The sequence below is a fragment of the Chlamydotis macqueenii genome, chromosome 2, assembly GCF_036417535.1.
Source record: "Chlamydotis macqueenii isolate bChlMac1 chromosome 2, bChlMac1.mat, whole genome shotgun sequence".
NCBI classification, from domain to species: domain Eukaryota; kingdom Metazoa; phylum Chordata; class Aves; order Otidiformes; family Otididae; genus Chlamydotis; species Chlamydotis macqueenii.
The window spans coordinates 23,877,604-23,903,709 of NC_141557.1; the positions used below are offsets into that span (position 1 = coordinate 23,877,604).

Here is a 26,106-nt window from a genome sequence, read left to right on the forward strand (position 1 = left end):
ATGCTGATAGATTCCCTGGACTCTTTTTTCATTCTCTTGGATGTGAATTTCTGGGTTTTGTCTTTGATTTAGTGGAGTTCATCCAAAGTTCTATCCCCTTCGAGAAAAAAGTTGCCCAAAAGAGGAGACGTACTGGTCGTTTGTTCTGAAAGGGGATGTTTCTGGAAAAAAAACACACCGAGCACCATCAGTTCATATTTCATTTTGTTTGTAAAGTACTCCATGGAGGAAGAATCATCTATACTGTTTCAGACAACATTTTTTTTTCTTTTAATTTCCTTTTTTCCCCCATTTAACCAACAAAGCAGTGTTTCCACAAAGACATGCAATCTTACTGGTAAGAGTCCTGATAGAAGAGCACATGGGATAATTCTCTTACTTTCACCAGTTATGCTTGGTTTCTCACAATATGAATTGATAGTGGAATTGCCTCTCATTTCTGCAGTGTAAAATTAATGCAATTAAGATGATTTTGCTCTGTGCCTTATTATTTACTATATTTCACTTGGACTAATGGAGAACACAGAAATCTCACTCTGCAGGTGATGTTTTGTAGTTCTTGTAGTAGATGGCAGATATTGAATATTGAGACTGTAAAAAGGAATAATTGGGTATTAGAGAAGATAAAGAGTTGGGGAGGGGACTGAAGAAGAAAGACAGTATTTGTGAAGACCTGGAGGTAAGCTGCTTTCAGTGTACTGTTTAAACTTTAATGACCCATATAGAGATTTTTAGCAAAAAAGTAATGGCCAACTAGAGGAATTAAAGGCTTCAGGTGATCATCTGAACAGCAAAAGCTGACAGAGTTACAGTTCGACACAGGCTCTGCTAGGAGGCAGATTTTTGTTCCCCATCTCTCTGCATGTGTGGTCATTTGACAGGGTTTGAGGGAAGAGCTGGTAAGAGCTCAGTTACTGCAAGTGAACTCTTCTCAGGGTTCCCTCAGGTTAAAAGTTCTTGTTTCTGGTAAGAAGGTACCTTTCAGAACAATTGTTCTGATTATCTGGTGTTCTGATTACCTCTCTGAGCTTTTATTCCAATAAATTTTCCAAATTCTGAGATGAGAATCCTGTGAAAATTGTATATGACTCTTCCTTTGCGGAAAAATAAAGCTTCTGCTTAATTTGTGGAATGTTAGAAGTTGTTATCTTGCACTGATCAAATGTTTAAAAAGAATAATTGTAATTGCAATAGCTGATGTACAGCTCAGTGGCATCATACTCAGAGCACAGGAAAGATTCCTCTGTACTGACTCTCTGAATAGCATGAGTTGTGGAGAGCAGGCCAAAATAAGCTCTATTGAAACAACCTCTTCAGCCACGTTGAAGGGTCACCTCATTCCTGATCATGGAGCTTGCTTGCAGGTTTGCAGTCCTGTCAGCAGTGTATGTGTGATACACTGGCTTTGAAGCTACTGTATGGTGTTTTTGCCTTTGCTATCTACCTTCTGCCTAGCGTGAACTCCAAAGTTTTGCTGCTGAGGTTGCTTGTAGAGGAGCACTGATTCAGGCAAATGCTGTGTTGCCATTGTGTTGCTTCCTAGAGAGATCACCTTGTCAGATAGATCGCGTAAAGACCAGTATGAGAGGTGATATGTACTTACTCTAATTCAAAGCCAGCAACCGCTGGAGTCACCTCAGCCTGATGGAGCACCCTCAACAGGACAGCAAGGGGTAATAGCACCGTGGAAGCTCCCTAGCTTCCATTTTGCTAGGAATGGCGAAATGTAGTGGAGTGAGACACACGTTTGGTGTTTCCTTATTTTCTTTGACAAAAGAAGGATAACAGAGGAAAGCTCCACTTTATTCAGTACAGAAATATGCCACTCATTTGCATGTCTTGTCTATTATTTACTTTGCTGCAGTGGCTGATAGTCCTGCTTAGATGTATGTATGAGATGACAAGGCACCAACAACAGAATGGGCTTGTCAGCGTGTATTGCTAAAATATGCCATGTCTTATGGAACATTAAATATGTAATATGGCATGAACATTAAATATGTATTATTGTGCAAGAGAAATTTAGTGAAGGAGATCACCCGCTAGTTCACTAGATAAGTCTTTATTTGTCGGTAGTCTGAAAACATGAGATAGTGCCATTAAAAAAAATGGTGAGAAAACACCATGTATTTATTCTTATGGGCTAGTACAAATGATTCTATCAAACCTGTGTTATGTTTCTGAGAAAGGAGAATTATTGCTTGAAACACTATTCTTAGGATAGATGTTGCACTTTGTTTAGAAAGCAACAGTGTTGTGTTGGATAGGAAAGGTGATGTTTTGAAAAGACACGCTTGACTTTTATCTGAGATGAAAAATTATCTTTGAGTGTAGAAGCAAACTTGGTGTCTGGGTGATCAGATGTGAGTGATTGATTCACTTAGAGGAGGCTGTGCAAAGAAATAATCTCTAGCTCCAGCTCATTTTTGCCTCAAAGTGAGGTTGCATTTGACCAACAGGGTGGAGAAAATAGCACTGAATGGGAAGGTGTGATCTTCAGATGCACTGAATGTGTGGAACTCACAGACGTAGAAGATACTAAAGTACAACTGTTGATCATCGGGTTATGAAACTCGGATGTCCAAAAAATTATCTAAGTCACTAAAAAAAAAAGCTAATCAATGTGAAATATTTGGATCCTTTTTAAGATAACATGTATGTTTTGCTTTTCAGCTTCTCTTTTGAAAGGACTGAAACATGCTAACATTGTGCTGCTTCATGACATCATTCACACGAAGGAGACCTTGACACTTGTGTTTGAATATGTGGTGAGTAAAGTAACTGATGTTCTGGATATGGTCCAGAATATATTGAATTTGATGGAAAAGCTCTCTTTACTATCAGTAATCTATGGATCAGGCCAAAATAACCCTTTACTTTCTTCAGGAGAGTAGAGGTTATAAGAGATGATGCTTTGTAGTGGAGTAGGCTAAAAGTGAAAGGCTGGGCTAGACCAGATTCAGAGATGGAGAAGTGGCTACCAGGGCTCTTTAAGGACCTTATACGGTTCAGTTGATTTTCAGGCTGATTCCTTACTCTGCTTCCTAGTTATAGTTTGTTTATGAGAGCTTTTTCTTTACTGATGTGATCGGATGACTTTAAAATAGATGAAGATAATGTAGGTAAGAAGAACAACAGGAGTGAAATGCTTAACAGGTGGTTCCTTCATCAAAAGCATGTAACAAGTTTAAATGGCTTTTGTTGTGACTGGCTTGTGCACAGTGTCTTTTTATAAGCAATGTCAGTAAAAAAGAAGTCTGGTGCACACAATTTAAAACTTTGGATTGTGATTTTTTTTTACCATGACTAATGTTTTATCTACTAATTAAAACTTCAGTTTACATAGTACACAGTGTAATGATCTAATTGTGTTCAGAGTATTACTTTCCAAAGTCTTGAGCTTGGCCTCCTAATTAATCTTTTTAGTTTTTCGGAGACAAACATATGGCATTTATGTAGAACTACTTCAGCATTTAGCTGTGGAATTATGCACTGTACTATCGTAATTAACCTCCTCATTTTCACAGATGAGTCCAAGAACATGTAATTTAAAAGGAGCAAATGAGTTTAGAGCAGGTTAGATTTTCAGTATAATATCTGTTATTGTGTTGTAATCAGTAAGACACTGCATTTATAAAGTACAGTGATTACTAGTTTTACTCTTAGTACATTCCTGCTTAAGACAGATGGAATTGTTTTGTGTGTTTCTTGGGAGCATGCCTTAATTTTTACACGATAGCGCACACAGCATCTTGTCTGGAGAAGCCGTTCACCTTGTCTATTTACATAGAAATGCTACAGTGTAATGATGTGGGTATTCAGCTACAGGAGCCTGCAGAGCAGTCGCATGCAGTACGTAATTTTTTACCTCAGATATAGGAACATTAATAAAAATTTAATTCCTTTTCTTAAAATCGATGATTCTTCTGCTCCTGACATACACACTGATTTAGCATAGGAGAAGCCTTGATATTTGATTTTGCGTAACGATCAGTGTAGACTTAGTTGCATAGCTTCACATGAATACATTTTGCAGTCCCTTTTATCAGTGACTGTATTTAGCTGTATTCATCAAAATTGCTTGAGAAATGAGATGTACGGAATATGTTTCTCCCTAAAACAGATGGTTTTGCCTATTGTACTGTCAAATTTATGGATTTTACCTCCAGTACTAGTGTTTACAAACTCTGGCTCCCAGTCACATGTTTTATCATGTTGCTGTCCGTGATAAGCCGCAAACACGGACTAAACTTCATGCACTGGCTAGTTCTTCTGTATTCGCTTAGCTGTTTGTTTTTCAACAAGGTGCTGTTGGGCTCAACCCTGCTGGTAGTTGCACCTCTTTATTCTCGTGGTGTTTGGTAGCTGTTGAAACTGAGGATCTCATTTAGTAAGAGGTTCTAGCAACTGGTCCAAGTAGTATTTTAGTATTTTGGCTGGTGGACAGTCTTTCAAGGTGATGTTCAGGAGGAAGGGGAAGGATGATTTGTTCTCTCCAACCAGCCTGAAGACTGTATTGTAATTATGTTGTAACCTTGATCCTGTGCCTTGAGATGATTGAATTGCTTTAAAAGAGTCTGTTTTCAGTGTTAGATAACATAAAGTTATGGGCTGATCAATAGCTAATGCTATCTGACAATGGTTATTGCTTGAAAATGCCCATGTAACGTGAATTGAATTCTTGTGGCTGTGCATGATATAGGTTTTAACTGGATGATCACAATGATGTTTTTTGTTCCTTTTGTCAGAGCTCTCATTCAGTGCATAATATGAATGCTCAGAGGCAGAAATTACAGTTGCCCATTTAAATCTACAAATTTTGGCTGGTTGACTATGCAATCTAGCTGTGCAGTTGGTGTTACTGAGCTCTATATAGAATCATAGAATCATAGAATCATAGAATAGTTAGAGTTGGAAGGGACCTTCAACGGTCATCTAGTCCAACCCCCCTGCAAGAAGCAGGGACATCCCTGACTAGATCAGGTTGCTCAGAGCCTCATCCAGCCTGGCCTTGAACGATTCCAGGGATGGGGCATCCACCACCTCTCTGGGCAACCTGTTCCAGTGCTCTACAACTCTCATTGTAAAAAATTTTTTTCTAATATCTAATCTAAACCTACCTCCTTCTAATTTAAACCCATTACCCCTTGTTCTATCACAACAGGCCCTACTGAACAGCTTCTCCCCATCTTTACTGTAGGCCCCCTTGAGGTATTGGAAGACCACTATCAGGTCTCCCCGGAGCCTCTTCTTCTCCAGGCTGAACAGCCCCAACTCTCTCAGCCTGTCCTCATAGGAGAGGTGCTCCAGCCCTCTGATCATCTTTGTGGCCCTATCTGTAATGTCTGGGTTTTTTTGTTGTTTTTAACACCTGTGCATTATTTAGCTCAATAATATGAGTGATTTGTACTGAAATCAGTCGCAATAGTCATGCAGTTAAAACTACACAGTAACATACATTTTTGAATGAGGCGTAACAAACCTAGATGATGTGGAATTTTATTTACTTCATAAATTGACATCATGGAACTGATACACTATTTTCACTGTTGGACATTTCAAACAGTAAAAAACATTTGAGAGATATGTCATGATTAAATTAGGGATGAACACTTAGTGGTCCAAGAGTCCTCAGAAAACTGAGACTTTGGATTGTTAGGTCGGTGTCAATTCCATTGGGAAATCAATACTGATGAAATGTCTGAGGTTATCAGAGGTGTTCAGTTTCAGCACTAACCCTGAAAGAGTAAAATGAAATTTAGTTTCATGTAGCACCTTTAATTGCAAAATGCATTGCAATTAAAATTTTAATATTGTTAAAAGCTGAATGCAGAATAGAGTCTGAAAGGACACATGGCAGTGATTGAATTCTCTGAGTACCTTAAATTAGAATTATTTTTTTTTATATGGAAGTCTGCCAGATGAAAACATGACAGCACTTTTTAACTTTAACATTGGTGGTCCCCAGAAGCAAGAAAAGTCAATCTTTAAAAATTCTATCTGACAGTTGAAGATCAAAGAAGTTCGTTCTCCATATAAACGTTTTGGTGGTGAATGCAGAGCTGTACCTATCTGTGGAAAAAGAGGAGGGAGCCTTGACCCTTCTGAATGAAAGAACTTAATTGAAAATAGTTTAGTTTATACAGTACCTTGTTAGTAGGGCATAATTTCTTTGTATGCTTTGGTAACTCTTGCATCAGCTGTGATTATTGTTGGTCATTCAAGCGTACCAAAAAGGGAGCTGAGAGGTCAGTTTTGTCACTAGATGACTGAGAGCTGTTGCTCGTTACCTGAGAAATTTTGAGGAAGAGCTGCTTGGAATCACCTCTACAAAACCTGAAGGGGTGGTAGTCTTTCATGTAAGAACGGTAGAGAAAATAATTTCCATATCGTTAACTGGGATGTGCTAAACAAGACCTGAAAACAAAATGTGAAATTTTAACACATTTTGCATATGGTATCCGAGACTGCAGTAACTTCCGAAAGGGAAAGGTCAGTTCAGCTTTACAGTCCAACGAGGGAGTATGACTGCTCACATAAGTTTTGTTCCCCTCCTCTCCAGGCTCTGGTTAGATGTTAGTTTATGTGACCTTGTGGGTATGCCAGCTGTAGTGCAAGTGCCACTGATGAAGCCAGCTTTGCCCAAGGAAATGATGAATTTTACAGGTGAAATCTCAGACATACTGAGAGATCTTTTGAGATGGGTTCACATCTGTTCATTCTAAAATGATCATTACCTGCTACCATTTGTTTTTTACTTGTTTATTTTAAAGGAAGATGACTATATTTAGAAACACTTAATTGCTGAAAGGCAATCCTAACCAATGCATATTGCTACAGGCTTGGTAGAATGATAATGAGGGTTTTAGTATTATGCATAATTATGTAAGTATATTATTACCAATACATGAATCAGCGATTTGTCCTTATTCCTGACATATAAAAGTGAGCTTGTATAGCAATACTTTACATTACCCTTTCAATATTTATGAACTAGATTTGAAACAAGAAAGGTACATTTATAATTGAAATTATGAGTAATGAGTAATAGTATTTCTGCCTCAATAGTGTAAAAGCTCCAGACTAATCTAGTAAGTAATTTTAAACCAAGCATTTTCAATTACCGTGCCTATTTTAATCTTTGTGTATGTTTTTCCTTCTTAAAAATTACTTTTCATTAAAAAGAAAGTTTAATTCTCATTGCTTCATTACAGCAGCTAAAATAGGTTTTTATACAATGAGTTGGCTTAATGAAATTCATTAGTTACATTTTCCTCTCATTTTATGCAAGAAAAAAATAGATATGAGTTTCTCATTTTAATATTGTTTGGAAATTGAGATATATACTCTTTATCAGAATTAAGAGTTACAGGGCTGAAGTTTCAAAGCCTGAGATTTTGAGTTCGTCGTGGGACATCTTAGAAAAGTGTTATGCAAGGAAACGGTCAACACTCATTACCTAAAAGGATCAAAAATTTTTGAATTGAAAATTTTGAATTTCTTATAATTTTTGATAATTTGGGTTGAACACTATTATTGGTTTTCTGGTTTTGTTTTTTATTAGGGAACATGTGTTGAAGCTAAAGGTAGGATGACGTGGCTTGTTTGTGAAAATAAACAAAAAAAAGCCACACTATTTTAGTGGATGAGAGAGCAGGGAAAATCAGTGGAGTCCGAGAGCTACGTTTGAGCTTTGATTACTAGGATCATTCAGCGTTGCTCAGTACTTAGAGGATATTAGGGAAACTGGGCACAAGAAGGAAGGAGGAGTCTTCTAATCCTTGATTGAGAGTGAAACTTATTTGGAGGCTGCATTACCTTATTTTGATGTGAGAGTGAAAAGGTGGGCAATTTTCTTCCTGTTTGAGGTCAAGATATTTGTCCAGCCATGGTAAGCAAGGACTAAAAGCTAGTGAAGCAACAAGCGAGCTGCCTCCTGTCACCCTCTTGGCAGACACCTCTGCTTGCTGTGAACGTGCTTCATCCACCCCAGGAAGGAGCAGAGCTGTTGAGGGTTCTCAGTAGTTTCTGTTTGCCTTGACTGGAGAAGGAGCCATTCCTCTGTTGATTTAATCCCTGCCTCGTGCCCCAAACTTGCCCCAAGTTGCACCACTTAAATTGCAGTCAAAAAGACGACAGAACAAGGCTGAGAGGTAGCAGAGAGAAAGGAAATCCCCTACCTATTGAGAAAAGGCAGTATCAGAATACGGCTCTTGGGAAAGCCTTGTTTTTCAGGTTTTAATGAGCAGATCAGAGATGGGAGCTGCTGATGTCCAAGTATAGGTTGGAAATGCAAATAAAGTCAGCTACAGGAGGTAGGAATTCAGCAGGGATTTCAAAAGGAAATTGTTTGGTGCTTTGCTGAGAGGTAAAGACTGTGCCAGGCGTGGGAATCAGCAGGAAAGAAGGAATGAAAAATTCTGTTTAAATGTAAAGAAAAATACTCCTGCTAGGCTAAGAAGTTTACACCGGTCTAGCAGGAGGAGGGAAGATATTAATCAGTTTGTGTCATCATCCTGACTTTGCAGGATCTCACAACGGTTGTGTAGACTTCATATGGAGGGTGCATACTGATTAATAGATGTGTTAATAAGATTAATCAAAATTTACAACAGATTGGGAGGCTGTGTGTATCTGAATGTCTGTTCTTTGTACAATTTACTAATGTTTTTTATAGCCTTATGTTCTGGTTTTGTTTAGTAAGGGGGGGCCTGAGGTGGTAGCTTCTGTAGGAAACTGCTAGAAGTCGCTCCCCTTTGTTCAGTGGACTCGGCTGGACCTAGGGCGGACCCGCTGCTGGCCAAGGCCGAGCCAATTGGTAGCAGAATGTCCCATGATAACGCCTCTGCGATAACGTATTTAAGTAGGGGAAAACAGAAAAAAAAAGTAGAGAAGATGTGAAGCAGCTGAGCGGGGGGCAGAGAGGGGGAGGCATGAGCCTTGTGGGCCTTGCAGGCCTCACCTTCTGACCTCCCACCGGGCAGCCGACTAGGCCCAACTTGGCCCGGCCTGACTGCAAGAAGTGGAGAGGAGATGAGAAGTGAATGAGATGTAAAAAGGATCCTGAGAGGCGTCTGCCAGCCTGTTGTGAGGAACGGCTGCAGACACCAAGGTCAGTGAAGAAGGAGGGGGAGGAGTAACGTGGCTCCTGGCCAAGATTCCCCTGCAGCCTGTGGAGATGACCATGGTGGAGCAGGTTGTCCCCCTGCAGCCCATGGAGGTCCACAGAGGAGCAGAGATCCACCTGCAGCCCATGAAAGACCCCACAACAGGGGAGGTGGATGCCTGAAGGCGGCTGTGGCCCATGGAGGGCCTGCTGGGGCAGCTGTTCTAGAGGGACTGCACCCATGGAAGAGATGACCCATGCCGGAGCAGTTTCACGAAGGACTGTGGCATAGGGGGAGGGACCCCACGCTGGAGCAGAGGAGGAATGTGAGGAGTTCTTCCCCCGACGACAAAGTACTGGCGTGAAACAACGTGTGATGAACTGACTGCGACCCCCATTCCCTCTTCCGCCCCTATGCTGCTCGAGGGGGGAAGGTAGTAGAGATAATGTTAAGCTCCGGAAGAGGGAGGGGTGGAGGGAGGTTATCTTGTTCCCTGTCTCATTCTTCTGCTATTTGTAGTAATAAATGAATAGTTTTCCCCAAGTCGAGTCTGTTTTGCCCGTGACGGTAATTTTAAGGATTTCTCCCTGTCCTTATCTCAAACCTCGAGCCGTTTTTCTTATATCATCTCTCCGTATTCTCTCGGAGGGTGGGGGCAGTGAGAGAGAGACTGCGTAGTCTGGTCTCGATCGGGGCTGAACTACGACACCTTACCAGGTATTTGTTAGATTTGCAGTGTGCTTTGCACCATTTAATAATTAGCATCATTATTTATTCTTCTTTTTATTAAGTATTAATAAACATGTTCAGTGTAAGCATTTTTTAAAAAAACACAGCAAAATCAAAGCATAAAAAGCATATGGCATTGAGTTGAGAGATGGATCACTGGAAATCATATGAGATATTCTACCTATTGACAGATCTCAATTAATTTTTTCCTAAATTATAAATAAAAGTTTCTAACATCATTGTAGTCCATCAAAAACATATGTATAGAGTAAGATGCATATGCCAGTAATAACACTGTGCTCAAGTCAGATAAGGCCACTACCCAAAATTGTAAATTTGAACACAGAAGGAAAACATGAATCAACTGCAGCTCTGAGGGGAGAAAAAACCAAGTGTCTAGAATAAAGGCTTCTGAGGAAAAGTCAAAGTAAGTAGGGCTGTTTAGAGTTGGGGAAAAAAAGGGATGAGATGGTTACAAATCTTTAAATATATTGTAGAGAAAGACAGTGACCTGTTTCCTTGACGGTAGTAAAGAGATAAAAAAGAAAATCTGAAATTGCAGTAAGGAAGACAAAGATTAAAGTGTAGGAATGCCTTCGTAATGGCAACGATAGCAAAGCACTGAAGAAGCTACTGTGGGGTGATGGTTTCTCTATACGGACAGTCTTTAAGAACAGTTTAGGGAAATAGCAGAATGACACGTCATTCTTAATAGATATAGGTAAGTTGATTATTTGTTCTTTTTGAGATTGTTTCTCTATATAGCTTTCTGCATCTGAATTTTTATCAGTTACATATGAATACCTGTAGTCTTTCAGTGAAGTTAATACACTGCTACTTTCCTGAATGTAAGAAAATGAAAGAAAAAATGTCAGTTTATTTTACTACTTTAAACAATTAAAAAAAAATCCTTCTAGTTTTAGTATTTTTTTTTTCCTTAGTAAATGATTGTTTCTATTATATCGATTTCTGGACCGCTCTACCATTAGTAATATTCTGGTGACATCCCACACATTTCTTATTTTTTAATTTCAGTAAGAAACTGGCATTGTCCAAGTCCCTCTGAGGTTAAACCTGACGGTATCTCAACTTGCACTAGAGGCTGTCCAATCTAATTATTTTTTTTTCTCAGGCTCTTCAATAATGTGCATTCTAACTGCTATTTAGTTCCTCTTAAAATGAGAAGCTCTGATTTATTCAGTGCAGATTGATAAAACAAACAAACAAACAAAACACCAACCCAAAACCTGACTGTTTGGAGAGTGATGATTGCCATAATTCTAAATCTTAAAAGTAGATTTTTTTTTTCTTCCTGAACTAGCAGTATGCAGCTTCATACTAATTTGATCATACTGATAAAGAATACATCTAAAAAATCTTTGAAAACAGAAACTTGGGGTGAGCAATTCTGGCAAAATAATTAAAAAAATCCTGGAGTCAGAGTGAAGAGATTAGTAATTGCAGATATCTTTATAGATACAAAAAATAATTAAGGAATGGTGAATAAGAGGAAGCAAGACTTAAGCTGGAATAATAAACAGAGCCAACACTAGAATGTTAGAAAAGCCTGTTCATTTTTTCTTGGTTTGCTACTTTGAGTAAAGAGGATATAATCCATGGAAGCATCATTTTTATGTTGTGCTTCTTGCAGTCTGGACTGCAATTTTCTCTATAAATTTTTTATTACTCTTACAATCATGCATGGACAGTTGGGATTAGGAAGCATGGTAGAAAGCAGTCACTCAACCGGTGTGAAGAGAGGTCTGCCACAGGATGCCAAAGCTTTTAGAGGAAGTGTTTGCACTGCTTTTTTCCTGCCCTGAAGATGACATTTTTTTTTCTGTAGTGCAGCACACCACCATAGCAAAGGCTCTTGTGCCAGCTTAGCTTGTGTAGGTATGTTGATTCTGTCCATGGCCAGTACTGTGCCAGTACTACTGTGTGTACTTGACATAGCATGTCTGTATGTGGATTGTCATCCTCCTTGCACCGTATGTGTTCTGCTTAGGTGATCCTGGAGTGAGTACTCTCATCATGAGCTTAGGGGTATCTGCCATTCTCTAACAAGAAACTTTTTGTATCTTCGAATTTTATTTTTTTTTGTATATGTGGTTATAGTGGATATTATGGTCAGTGCTATGGAAACCTCATGACTCAGCAAATTAAAGAGAAGTGGACACACACATCTGTGTGAGCACATGTATTACAACTTACTCAGCTTGTAAAAATTGTCCCAACCCTGTTGACTTTGAGGAGACTCTAAGTCCAACACAGTTTACAAAGCTGATGATCTTCTGCTAGGTTTTGAGCATACCAAACAGGAATTCCTACTGATTTTTGAGATGTCATTCTTTTGTTAAAGTAATCTCACTAAATTAAGTACTTACAATCTCTTTAACCTGATTTACTAAGAAAACAAGGCTGATACGATTATTAAGGTGGCCAGAGAAGAAAGAAGAGGACAACCTGGCATCTTTAGAAAACTGGATTTTGTTGAAGATTTACTTTGTTCAGCAGTTTTTTCTGCAGCAGTGTGTGTCTCACTCGTCCAAGTTACAGACCAGATTGTTCTCTGTGCAACAAACAGAGACTTTGTATCAATAAATATATATTTTCTAATAACAACCCCCAGAAAAGACACTGTGCATTCCCTTTTCTCTCTAGGATTTTCAGATAGGTTTGCATGTGTATTATGTAGTCCCCCACCACCCAGCCTCCTTTTCTCTATAGTATTGTTCATGTGATTTGAAGTATATTTATCTTTGTTGACAGTCTGAGAGAAATCCAAGGCACTAGAAACATCTGTTAGCAAAATAGTTTTCATTAAAGGTGTCTTGTGGGGTGTTTTTTTTTCTTTCTTGAATCCTTAATATATATCTTTCCCCTGCTGCTCAGCCCAGCTGGTGCTCTTGCCTTCTGCTGTTTTTCTGGAAGTTGCTTAGGTATCACCTAGAGACAGCTCCTAGGGTATTTTTTGTTAGCATGGCTAACACTGTATCATCTCGTAAGGCGAAAAGATTGAATTATATAGAAAGCCATAGAAATACCTGAAAATGAGAGTCTATGACACTTTTGAAAATACCAGCGATGTGAAATTAGTTTAAACCGTGGTACAGTAATCTGCAGAGCACTTAGGTTGGAGGATACATGCCATTTAAATAGAATTAACTTTCCTTTGTTCTCCTGTCACTTCAAATATTCCTGCTCTCTGGGCTGTTATTGGTAAATTATATTATTAGTTTAAGAATTTGTTAGTGACAAAAGGGAAAGTATTCTAGTCAGTAAAACTGCTAGGGCATAAATAATGCGTGCTCTCCTTTGAACAGAGAAGAATGGCTTGCAACAGCCTCGCTGCCTCAGCGGAGCAGCACAATCTGTCTGCTGCATGACGGCATCGCCGGCAGCCAAATACTCACATTTTTTGTTTTAATGGAAGGGTTCTTTCACATTGCTGGTTTTACATGATAGGAATGCAGTTGGAAATGCTTCCTGTTCCATTCAGAAGCCTCAGGCTCTTCCTGCATTTCAGCTTCAAAAATGACAGCTGAAACCAATTAGGCAGAATTATGGGACAGCTAAGTCACATGGAGATTTATCATGGCCGAGGAAGAGGAGGGAAAGAGAATGTATTGCATGGGAAGTAGAAATTACTAATTTAATTAAAAGAGAATGACAGTCATGTTATTTTTATGGAAAAGGGCTGGCGAAGTAGAGCTCATTCCATGTCACCAGCTGTGCCTGTGAAAGGACACATCCTGCCCTTTGTCTGAACACGTTTGTGTTTGATAGCAGAGTCTCCGATTTCTGCACAAGATAGTTCAGCAAAATAGCTGATGTTAAAGCGAAGTACGGAGCGTATCTGAGGACATTCATAGCTTGTGGTCTACTCCTCTATTCATAATTAGAATTCCTTCTTCAAGGGGAGAAGGGAGGAGTCTGAACCATCAACATTTGTCTCATTTTTTTTTCCTGTTTGCATACTGTCTGTCTTGCAGAAGTAGGATGCAATGTATATAAACCTTGCTTCAGCTGTATAAATACCAGCCTGGATTCTTTTCCCTTCAGCAGATGCTTATACACAGCCTGCTCACAAACATAAACATGCATGTGTCTACTAACATAAAGCAGAGTCTTGCTGAATAGAAATGACCTTCATACACATTGCCACAAGTTTAAAGCAAAACCCCAATTCGTTTCTTCATGTGAGCCTGGAGACAATGTTTCATGAGGTAAATGAAACTTTTTGTGGTATTGTCATGGTAGTTGATGGTGTGGGGGAGAAGTGAATGAAAAACATTAGATAATCTGAGCAAGCATACATTTTCATTTTTTTTCTTTTTTTTTTCTATTTTTCTTTTCTTTTTTTTTTCTTTTTTTTTTGTACTATGATTTTTATTTTTGTTCCTTGACCCAAGCTTGATTTTACTTAATCCTTGTACAGCTTTGTTCCTTTTTATTTAGACTCTGAGCAGTTATATGGGATAAGTAACTTAATCTCTCACAGTTTTTCATGTACCTGCAGAAGTTGTGATACTTGTCTCTGTCATAGGGAGGCAAATATGTGAAATTCCTTCAAGTCTGGGTCAAAGCTGGGCATTCTCTGATGTACTTCTACATACAGTTTGGAAACAGGAGAATAATGGAAATAGCATCGCTGAGCATAGATTTCCTCTTCCTTGTCCTCAGAGGCATTGTGTGGTCTCTGGTATAACCAGAACTCATACCATCCATCCCAGGAAGGGTCAGGGGTTTCCTAGTGGAGATCTAGTTAGTTGAGATGTGCACTGAGGAAAGGGTTTGTGTTTTAACATGCTGAGAGAAGGCAGCACAAAGTCTTGACAGAGCCTTCTCAAGGGTGTGGAGCTGTGTGTGCCAGAACCCTGAAGTAGAGTCACAGCTCTGAAGCAATGATGTTCTGGCATGATGTAGTAAACTACAATTATTTGAAGAAATAAGATAGAATCATAGAATTGGGTTGGAAGGGACCTTCAAAGGTCATCTAGTCCAACCCACCTGCAAAGAGCAGGTGCATCTCCAGCCAGATCAGGTTTATAAGATACCAAAGTCTACCTCAGGTTGCCTGTATTTATTTTCAAGTTCAGCTGAAATAGCCAAGATATCTTAAACCGGTAGCTGGAGGACCCTTATTGTAAATATCCAACCTAATAGCACGGGCTTGTAATTTGGAGAATGGGTAACCTTTTGGTGTGGCTGGCATTGAGCTATCGTTTTGCAAGTTGCTCCAAATTTGGGCAAGTGATAAGCTTCAGAAAATTTGTGATTTGTAGTTACGAACTATGCCTTTGAAGATTCCCTCTCTCCTTTCAAAGATTTGACTTTAGTCTTTCACAACTTTAAATACGGTAGATTGCATCCTCAGAGCAAGTGAAATTGCTTCTGGGGGAGGCAGAGGTGGGAGTAAAGAACAAATTGTTCACTTAAAGCATAATAGATTTTGCACAAAACATTGTTGTGTTAGCGAGGTGGCAAAGCCAAGTTCTTACAATTGGAGGATGCCAAGGTAAAGCTAGCTTATGCAATCTCCTTTTGCCATCTTTGTGGAAGAGCTGGTTGTGCTGCTCTGCAGAGGGCTGTGTGGTGATGGCGTGTGGTGACTGTTGAACTTTCCTCACTTTTTGTGGATGTTGGAGCTAGGACGTCTTCTGGTATTCCTGCCTCATTCAAAGTATTGTTTCAAAGTAAGGCAGGTAACGCTGCTGTAGAGAACTGGGTTCCATCCCTTCTACGCTGGGAATTGTCATCATCACCACAATTTTACGATGTTATCGCAAGTGACTGTCATTCCAATTCAGATATGACTGACTTCTGCTATTCAACATGAGATTCTCAGTCTGCCTTATGGAAGCGTTGTGCATTCACAGCTGTAACTGAAGTCGATGAAAACACAGAAGGCAAAACAGTGCCAAGTACTCTGAAAAGTCAAAACCAAGTACTTCAAACTGAGTTCCCGAAATCAATGGTACATAAGATTTTTTTTCTCTTCCTTCAATTCCCTACCTGATAAATGGGAATAATGCCACTTCTCCTCTGGATTGCTATGAAATTATTTTATGTTTGTGAAGCATGTGAATAGTGTATCAATAAGCAGGGCAGGAAAGCCTGTGGGATTAATATTTCTGCCTTCAAAGCAGTAAATAAACCAGACTGCAAGCTGAGTGAGAATGAAAAAAAAAAAACCAACAACATACAAAACCAGCACAGCTGTTCTGTAATCAAGTCCCTCCTGTTCTGTTCAGTGAGTATGTCTAATCCTATAAGGGAAAAAAACTACGTGATCACATTACACATTTAAAAGTTATCATAACGTACATCTGTTGGGCAAACAAATAAAAGGTTGGATAAACCTTCTTAATTCTGGACTTTCCTAGATTTTGAGTTCTTCACTGTGGAAACTTGGTTTTTGTGTTGCTGTTATGAACAGATGAGTGCTAATAGATTGTTTGTACATATGGGTGTGGGTAAACAGGTGGAGGGTTAAGAGCAGGAATAAATGGGATTTTGAACTTAAGCTAAAATATCATAGGTTCTGTCAGCATGGGATTACTGACGCTGATTTATGTGTGTTGGGAATTAATAACATGGCTGATAAGCTGTTAAAAGCTAGCTAGAAGCAGACTTGGTCTAGAGTTACTTGGAAGTCTGTACACTGTGTTCCCAATGTATCCTGCTTCCCTGTGAGGTGTCCTTGCTCTCTGAGGCAGGGGACAAAGGGCTCTAAAAGGTCTGTTGGTCACTGTTGGTTTCTTGTCTTCATACCTTGTTTCAGCATAGTTTTCTGTTAATGCCAATATTTAATTGTATCTTGAATTTTCCATTAGAGTATGTATTTTATTAGATCAAGGTGGTGACCGTAGCAAAGACCGTTGTGTCCGAGTATGGCATGCTGTACCTGCAGCCACCGTTCCACGCTTGGGAAAGCGTGTTGCCGTCTAGCTTGAAATATAGCATGAAAAAGATGACTCTGTTTGTCTATATGGTACCAATTTCATGGAATACAGTTAGAAAACTGCTTTCATCCAGTTTGCTCTCTGTTTTCTTTTTCAGTGCTTTCCTGAAGCTTGGATTCATGTTGTCTTCTTCAATGTCAGTTGAGCACACAAGCACTGGAGCAGGCACTTGCCCGCCAAAAGGGAAAACAGATTTAGAAATAGTTGTCCCTGCAGCACTGTTAGCTTTCCTGGCTATACTAATATTTAATTTAATGTGCATTGAGTCCCTATCTTGGGAAAAGAATAGCAGCTGATGCTGTCTTTTCTTTACCCCTCTGCCTTCCTTTTTTTTTTTTTTTTTTTTTTTTTGGTGAGTGATGAACAAAGTACTGTGACTTTATCAGTACTTTCCCAGTTGGTACTGTAGTGTTTAGTTGCTTTTTTGAGAAGGACTCTAATTTAGTTCTGTGAGGACAAGTTCCTGAAAGATTTGAACAGAAAAGACTTTGCATTTCTGTTTACTGTCTGAATGAAAATTTAGTAGAAGTTTCTCTGTCTGTAGCATGTGTGCAGAAAAAACTAGATGCCAGAAGACTTCTGCACAGTTGACTCTGTTAGGTTTCCAGGATTCTGTAGAAATTGCTGCTTACAGTGAATTTTGGGCAGGTGTGAGCAATCAGTTTTTTAAGGAGAGAACTACTAACGCAGAAGGTTATACCAGGCTGCAAATTGTGCTGGTCCTTGGATTAGGAAGAGGAGGTGAATGGCACGTAACACAAACATGTTAATAGTTAATGTTCATGTATGGAGGAAGTGGGTCCAAATAACACAGCAGGTGCCCACCAAAGCCGCTATCACTCCCCTCCTCAGCTGGACAGGGGAGAGAAAATATAATGAATGGCTCATGGGTTGAGATAAGGACAGGGAGAGATCGCTTACCAATTACCATCACAGACAAACCAGACTCCACTTGGGAAAATTAATTTAATTTAATAGTCAAATCAGAGTAGGATAATGAAAAATAAACCCAAATCTTAAAACACCTTCCCCTACCCCTCCCTTCTTCCCAGACTTCATTTCACTCCCAGATTCTCTACCTCCTCCCTCCAAGCAGCACAGGGGGATGGGGAATGGGAGTTGTGGTCAGTTCATCACATGTTGTCTCTGCCGCTCCTTCCTCCTCAGGGGGAGGACTCCTCACACTCTTCCCCTGCTCCAGTGTGTGGTCCCTCCCACAGGAGACAGTACTCCATGAACTTCTCCCATGTGGGTTCTTCCCATGGGCTGCAGTTCTTCATAAGCTGCTCCAAAGTGGGTCGTTTCCAGGGGCTGCAGTACCTCAGGAACAGACTGCTTCAGCGTGGGTCCCCTGTGGGGTCACAAGTCCTGCCAGCAAGCCTGCTCCCGTGTGGGCTCCTCTCTCCACAGGGCCACAGCCTCCTTTTGGTTTATGCCAGCCCTCATGTGGGATCCTTCTCAGGCTGCAGGTGGATCTCTGCTCCTCTGTGGGCCTCCATGGGCTGCAGGGGCACAGCCGGCCTCACCATGGACTGCACCACAGGCTGCAGGGGAATCTCTGCTCCAGCGCCTGGAGCACCTCCTCCCCCTCCTTCTTCACTGATTTTGGTGTCTGCAGGGTTGTTTCTCTCACATGTTCTCCCTCCTCTCTCTGGTTACAGTTGCTGTTGCCCAGTAACTTCCTCCCCTTCTTAACTATGTTATCCCACAGGTGCTACCACCATTGCTGATGGTCTTGGCCTTGGCCGGCGGCAGGTCCATCTTGAAGTCAACTGGCATTGGCTCTGTCAGACATGGAGAAGCTTCTCACAGCTTCTCACAGAAGCCACCCCTGTAGTCTCCTGCTACCAAAACCCTACCACACAAACACAATACAGAAATATAAGTTGAAGAAAATTGGATTATCCTCAATATTCATTACAACTATATTGGAAATAAAAAGACAGCTTACTGCTGTTACTAGTGATGAGACTCTGAAGAGGATGTTCTTAGAAAACTTTTGGTGAATAGAAAAGTGCAGGATTACCTGGGCATCTGGGGTACCAGTGCTTCAGGGATGGGACCTTCAGAAGCAGCATTGGGTTTGTCTTCCTCTGGTCTGGTTTCTGTTGACTGATGAGTTGCAGATTGTAGAAGTCAGAAGAAGGTGAAGGAGGCAGTACCTACGGGGTTATCTGTCACCCACAAAGGCTGCAAGACTGAACTGCAGGGACAGGATAATTCTCGTCCTGCAGCCAGCCCATGTGAAGGAGCATGCCGTGCTCGGGGGCTGTGACGAGTACGTCTGAGGATGGGACAGCGCTGCCCTGTTCACCCTGCCGGGCTTTCTAAAGAGAAATTTCAGGCTTTTCTTTAAATTTCTCCCAAGCACTTCAGGTACTATCACTATTCAAAGATTTGTAGTTAAGTTAAAGAAGACAACATACTATTCCACCAGCCTAGCACTTCTCTTAAATAACAAATAGACCTTTAAAATGGGGGGAATCTCCCAAACGTCTTATTTGATGCCACCCATCACCTGTAGTAATGGTATTTCAGCTGATATTTTGCCAGAGGCAGACTCTTGTGCTGAGGTTAGTACTCAAAAACTGTCAGTTTTTCCAAACAAATGACAAGGTTAGCAGGAGACTTTTTTCAAGTTTGTTTCCTCGGTGTTGATACAGTAAACCAACACAAAACTGGATAGTGTGGTGATGCACAAAGAAGGATGACTGGTCCATTTTTGGTATGGTTTATTGATACAGTCCCAGAAAACTAACTGTGAGAATAGAAGAGGAATACGTACTTGAAGTGGCTAAAAATTCTGGAGAAGCTAGGAATAAATCTTTAAACTAAACATGGACTTTATGCAAAGTGCACATCACTGACAGTAACTCTTCCCTTTCAAAGGTGTATTTTTTCATTTTCTTTGTAAATGTATTCACTAATGTGTTAACTGTAAATTGAAGTGTTGCTTGCTGTAGCTTGTGTTTTGGAAGAGGCTCTGTTGTCTTACATTTACTGTGCTTTGCCTGTTGGAGTTTGCCTTCTGCTCTTGTGATACTCACTCTTCATTCTGGGACTCAAGCGATTTCCTGCAGTCAGTGCATTCACTCTCTTGAAGCTACGTAAAAATTCCTGAAAAAAGTTGTGCTAGTGCACAACCTAATCAACCAGTGCACCTTATGTTATTGCAATGTTAATTCTACATCCGCAGTGTGTTTTCATAGTGTATGACTTCAGAAGAGAAGATTATACAGAACAGTTGTGGCTAGCACGAATTTTGTGTCTTAGAAGATGTGAATTTTCCTATGTATCCATGTAACACTGCAAAAGGGCACTGGAGAATGGCTCCTGGACTGGGAAATGTTGCAGAGAGAAAACATTCTGCTATGTCAAAGGCAGCTTTTGTCCAAAACTCTCACACTGAATGCTGCCTGTGTTTAGCTAGGCTGTTCTGTATGTGAGGCAGGTATTGCCAAGCAGCTTTTCGAGGAATGCTGGGTGATTTTTACCAGATGTGTTCAGAAACCAGATGTGGAAGGCAGAGTCATTCGCTGGGTTTTCGGTGCTTAATCTAGTGCATATTTTTGCTTTGTTTATTCTGAATGTAATTCCAGAAGCTGAGTTGTGCAAGCAAATCAGAGAAGCAACATGCCTCTTCACTGAAAGCATGATGCTGACTGGTAGGAAAATTGAGAAATGCAACAGAAAGATTCAGAGAAAATAGTGTTTCCATAGCAAAAGCAATAAATACTTATTAATTAAAAATAACATTAATCTATAAATTGCAAGGCTGCTTATTTTCTGAAGAGATTTTATGATATATTTGCAGGGAATATAGGCAACTATGAAGTAAAAACTTAAAGTTTTGAGTCTTCAGTGAAGCTGTTTTCTAAAATATCTGTAATTAATAGCTGTACATGTGCATAATATGTGCTTCTTTTTGAGCTGGAAAGTATCATTCAGTACTTTGATATTCAATGCCTTTCAGATTTATTTTCTAAACTATTAAGCCATCTTAATCTAGAATCACCATAAAATTATAATTAGAAGGTAATGTTTTAATGGGAATAATAAGAGTAGCATTTGAGGTTCTTCCTTTATGTTCTTCCTCTTCCCTCCAGTTATTACCAATATGGTGTTGATGGTGACATAGTTCTTACAAAGTATAAAATGGTACTAAAACTCAAGTAATTAATTTACCATTAGGATGTTAGGAAAAAAGTATAATTTATATTTGGTGAATATTCATATCAGTCAAGTTATCAAGGTTGTTAAATAAAATGGAGTGTAAAGGTACCAGTGTGGGTATGCACATGTGGCTGAAAAATCTCCTTATTTTCCATTTGTTCTGTCTGCCCTCAAGTAGAAGGATATTTATTACTGCAGTCATACAGATATTAATACACTTTTTTTCCATCTGACTTTCTTTTAGCACACTGATTTATGTCAGTACATGGACAAACACCCTGGAGGGCTTCATCCAGAAAATGTGAAGGTAAGAGTCAAAAAGAGCACACATTCAAGGCAAACGCAGTAACAGTGACTTTGTGTAAAATTTCATGTCAGTTGTTTTACAGAAACTGATTATTAGCTAAAGGGAAAATGATTGGCATATGAACTATATTTTAAAATATTTTTTTCTTTAAAAATAATTTAAAATGCCAGTGTTTGAACATTCCCACAAAATAACTTGTGAAGTGTGTAAAACTGATTCAGAGCCAGAATTGATGAGTAAATACTGTTGCAGTGTTGTTAACCTCTCCCCTCCATTCAAACATTTCCTCTTAAGACAAGACTACTGCCCTAAAACCTCCAAGTAAACATGCTTTAGGCTGTCAGTACTAGATCTTCAGAGAGGTAAGTCATTGTAGGTTCACTGAGTTTGAGGGAACTGTAATGAATTATATTAGCTGAATGCAGTGGTTTTTATATGAGCATATAAAATCTTCCCTAATCTTTTTGCTCACTTATTTTGATGAACCATTTTCATAGCTCATCTCATTTTTTAAAAAAAAAAATTCTTCTAAAGTACTGAGAATCATCACACAGGAAGGAGGGAATTTATTAGCAGGATTTGATGGAAAGATAGATTGGTAGAATCTTGATCCAGTTACTTTCTAGGAAGTCAGCCAAATAATTTTAGCATCGAATGGAAGCCAGTCAGACATGTAGAATGTGTCGTGTGTGTATAGATCACCCAGATGATATTTGTTACGCTTATCTTGCACTTTGACATCAGTCCCATTGTTGCTCCACTTTGGAAGCGTTTAGATCTTCACTTGTCATGCTGAGAGCTTTATTCCAGTATTTAGTTTCTTGAAACTCAGAAGTTCATGGGAAAAAATAGGTCTGTCTCTCCTGGAAAACTCAGAAGGCCTGTCTGATTTAAGGAAAGAAAATATTTTAAAAAGAGGAATTTTTTTTTTTTTCCAGTAGTTGATCATTGTTGTACATCAACTAGTTGTATAATGTAGATTGATTAATTTTCCATGTTCTTTCACTAAAAAGTGGCATCTACAACATATGAAAAATTCTTCCTTACTGCATATATTTGACCAAACAAAAACCAATTATTTTGGAAAATACATTGTATGTATGCTGCAAGATAGTATCCTTGTAGTGTAGGACTGTCGCTCAGACATTTTGCTAGTGTGGGCAGGGAAAGCGCATGGGTCATCTTCTCCCAGTGCCACCTTCACAGTGCCTCTGTGAGTGCGGCACTCTGAAAAAGCTGAAGGTGAGTGAGGTGGGACTTGCTTTTCAACTGCTAAAACTTTAGAGCTTTCTTCACTGCTCAATTTCCTAAGCAGAGTTTCATGTGCTGAGTGTGCTTGCTGAAACAGTGAGTTTGTGTTTCATTTCCCTGTGTGGATACTTTTACATTCGGCTTTCTGAGGTTTGGGATAAGCTAAGGCTGACTTTGAAAGTTCTTTGTGTTGCTTCAGATTTGTAAGACTACTCCAAGGCTGCGGTGCCATATAGCTCAAGATCTGATACGCACTAGTCATTGTAGTTGTAATTCTTCCCTGCTGAGAAGACATCATCATTCACATAACTGTACTTTTTCTTGATCGCATCAGGGCTCGGTGAGCGTCTCTTTGAGGAGGATAGGCATACACGGATAATTGGGCTTGCTAATGCGTCACTCCTCTAAGTCCTGAGATAGCTGTCTTTTAAAACAGGGGCTGCAGAGGGAACTGTGACAGCAGCATTTCCCTTTCAAATTTTGCTGCATATGTTCCTGTATCTTTACCACCTAACAACAGTGTTCAGCAATGCTTCTGAAGCTTATGGACACGTTAGACATATTTCCTTCAGTAGTCAAGTGTTGAGTCCTGACGTATTGCTAGTTTGAGCTTTTTGAAGTCCAAATTGATTATTAATAAAAAGGAAACTGGAAGAAAAGAGAAAAAACTTTGGGAAGTTGAAGCAGATGAAACTACCCTTCTACCATGAGCAATCCCATTGGACAATTAATTTTTTTTTCTGTTAAATAATATTAATGAAAATTGATTATATGTATTTAGTAGACTCTCTTGCCAGGCCAGCAGCAAAAGCTAGCCTTAATTCATGCAGTAATATTAACACCCAGCATGATGATCTGCGCTTCTACCATTTTAAAACTGAATCAGCCTGCCTGGGCTTTTCAGTGGAGTACCTGCTCTCAGAGCTATGAGTGAAAAATACCTGTGTAGCCCAATGGAGTAATGCCTTGGGCTGGGAGGATAGGAATTACAGAGAGAAGGGAACCCAGTCATATATCCTAACAACTCTCAGACCTTCATCAGCATGCAAAACTAAAAGCTTGTGCTCCTCTCTTCTTACAGAGGAGATGAGATGATTACTACATAGCATCTTAATGCTTTGTTGCACTATACTCAGTTTGTCGACTTATGTAATCGTGATTCTGCGACTTTGTCACCTATTTTGGTTTTAGCTTCTGGACAGTGTTGTCTGTATGGAGCTACAGCTGATTTTTAAGGGTTGAGTTGAGCCATATTAATTAGCCTGCTGGCCCTGCCAGGCCGTCCTTGCTAGAGGTCTTTCAGGAATTTTACTTTTAGACAGTGTTTCTTCAGAGTCATTGGTTATGTGATCCCAAAATCCATTTTTAAAAACTTCCAGTTGAGCAATTATATTCTAGTAGCAATAAATTAGTCTTGGCTCTCTGGGGCTAACCTGTGGGATTAAGCCATTGATCCTCTCCCAGTATGACAAAAGCTCCCCCACCTTTTAAGGCAATGCTTGTTCCCTCAGGCTTACTTTTAGATGAAGAATCGTAAATAGAATAAAATCCAAATTACTTTGATGGGCACACATATTACTGTCCTCTTGGGTGTTGTGTTTGACATTGCCTTTGTGGTTTCAAATAGGCTATTTGCTGTCACTTAAATATTTTAAAGAAAGAGTAAGTAGAATATCATAAGTATATGGAAGTATAAATAAGAATGTCTCAACTGGAAGCTGTAGGAGTGTTGGGACAGGGAACAGTATTTTTAAGCAAACAAAAAATACTGCTTCCTAAAGTATTAGATTTAGCATTTTTAGTGGTATGTATTCACACATAATGATTTCAAAATTTTGTAAGTCATGTGTGGAGGCCCAAGTCTTACAAATAAGATCAGGTTTTAAACCCTTCAAAGAATTTGTGTGTGAGGCTGAGGTGTTATTACCTAAAGTTGTTTCAAAAATTCCTATCCCTGAGAATGTTAAACCAAGTATCCTGGTGACATAAATGTAGTTAGATACCTGCAACATCTTTATCAGCTAGAAGGGAAATTGGTAGAAAGCAGTTGTTTCAATTCATAGATTCTCCAAACTCTGTTCGCTGCAAATACACTATTGTATACTTCTTTGGTAACTAACAAACCTGCGTATCTACCATTTATTTATAACTTTATGTTAATATACTGTGTACAATATTATAGTTAGACATGAGGAGAGAAAAGGTAGTCGTGTTTAGTAGACATGGCCTCATCTTCTCTACTTTTGAAGATGTCTTTCTCAGTTTTTCCAAAACTGAAGGCAAGCAATAAATCTGAAGTACATATCCCCACATACAGTTATGTTTCTGTTGGAAGCTGCTGCTGCAGCCTTGTACATGGTTGGAACTAAGAGCTGATTTATAGGTGTATACTGTACAGTGCTTGCCAAACTCCAAAATGTGGCTGTGGCAAACTGAGATACAAGACTTGCTCTTGACTCTCCCTATGCTGTTTCTCCTGGCCTGGACTACTGAAGTCTGTACTCCTGGCTTGCTTTCCTACAGCTGTTGCTGCCTTTAGAGTTAGTTCATACTTCTTGGACTCTCAGTTGAAACATCTGGATTGCTTCCTGCAACAGGAACTCTAATGGTCACATCAGCTAACTGACCCTGCCAGTGACTTTTTATTATGATCTTCATTCTGATTTGTGCTTTTTTGTGTCTGGTACAGGGCCATCTCCATCAGCCTTTTGACTTATCTCCTTGGTTCTCCTGAGCCTTTGTTTGCAGCTGTCCCTAAATGGTTCTTGTTCTGTAAATCAATAATTTAAATATTTTTTTGTGTGTGCATTTAAGCATTTTCTGTGAAAATGTAACTGGTCTTAATGTCTTTTAACCTTTGAAATACCATCTTTATTTTAACTGCATCTTTTACTCCATATTATTACATTCCCAGTAATGCAAGTAAATTAATCTTTATATTTTGATGCATTTATTTTATAGTTGAGTCCGTTTTCTGTAACTCCTATTACTTACGGAACACATGGAGCTCAGGCTTGCATCTATCAAGTCTGCATTGCTTGTTTGCGTTCCTGCCTTGAAAATAAATCTATTAATGAGCTGATTTGCTTTTTAATTAGTAATGCTGCATTTAAATAGCTCTAGTCTTTTGGGAAAAGCATCCTCAGTTTTTTCTCTCTGCCTTTTTTCGTGTACTTGCAATGTTAGAGGTAATAGCCATTTGTGTGAGCATTTGACTTCAAAAAACCATCTCTGACAAAATAAAAAGATACTTGCCTCTAACCCACTATTCCTCAATCTGTGCAACAGCAACCTGAATGACAATGGGGTTGTCAACCAGACAAAAACTGTCTCTGTCTCTTAATCACTCTCAAAATCTTTTACTTCAGGCGACTTAGAAGGTTCGTATCCTCTGCTGTGACCAGAGGGAGAAGGAATTTCCAGTTTGTTCTTATTCCATCTAATATTGCTGCTCTGATTTGTTCTTCTCCCTGGGCACCTTTTCTTTTCCCAGGGCCAAAAAGTGATAAGAAGAAATAGGCAGACCCTCTTGTTGAACTGTGCATGGAGGAAACAGGAATATTGAGCCTTT

General features: G+C 39.4%; 1 protein-coding gene across 4 annotated transcripts in view; it reads left to right on the forward strand.

The window, feature by feature from the left end:
- CDK14 (cyclin dependent kinase 14) overlaps positions 1–26,106 on the forward strand; it is a 319,070-nt gene that overhangs the window by 123,854 nt on the left and 169,110 nt on the right. For all 4 annotated transcript variants that reach the window (XM_086742275.1, XM_086742276.1, XM_086742277.1 and 1 more), the window contains 2 exons: positions 2,674–2,768; positions 21,222–21,284. In XM_086742275.1, the coding sequence (XP_086598401.1) occupies positions 2,674–2,768; positions 21,222–21,284 (158 nt within the window). The remainder of the gene's footprint in view (positions 1–2,673; positions 2,769–21,221; positions 21,285–26,106) is intronic.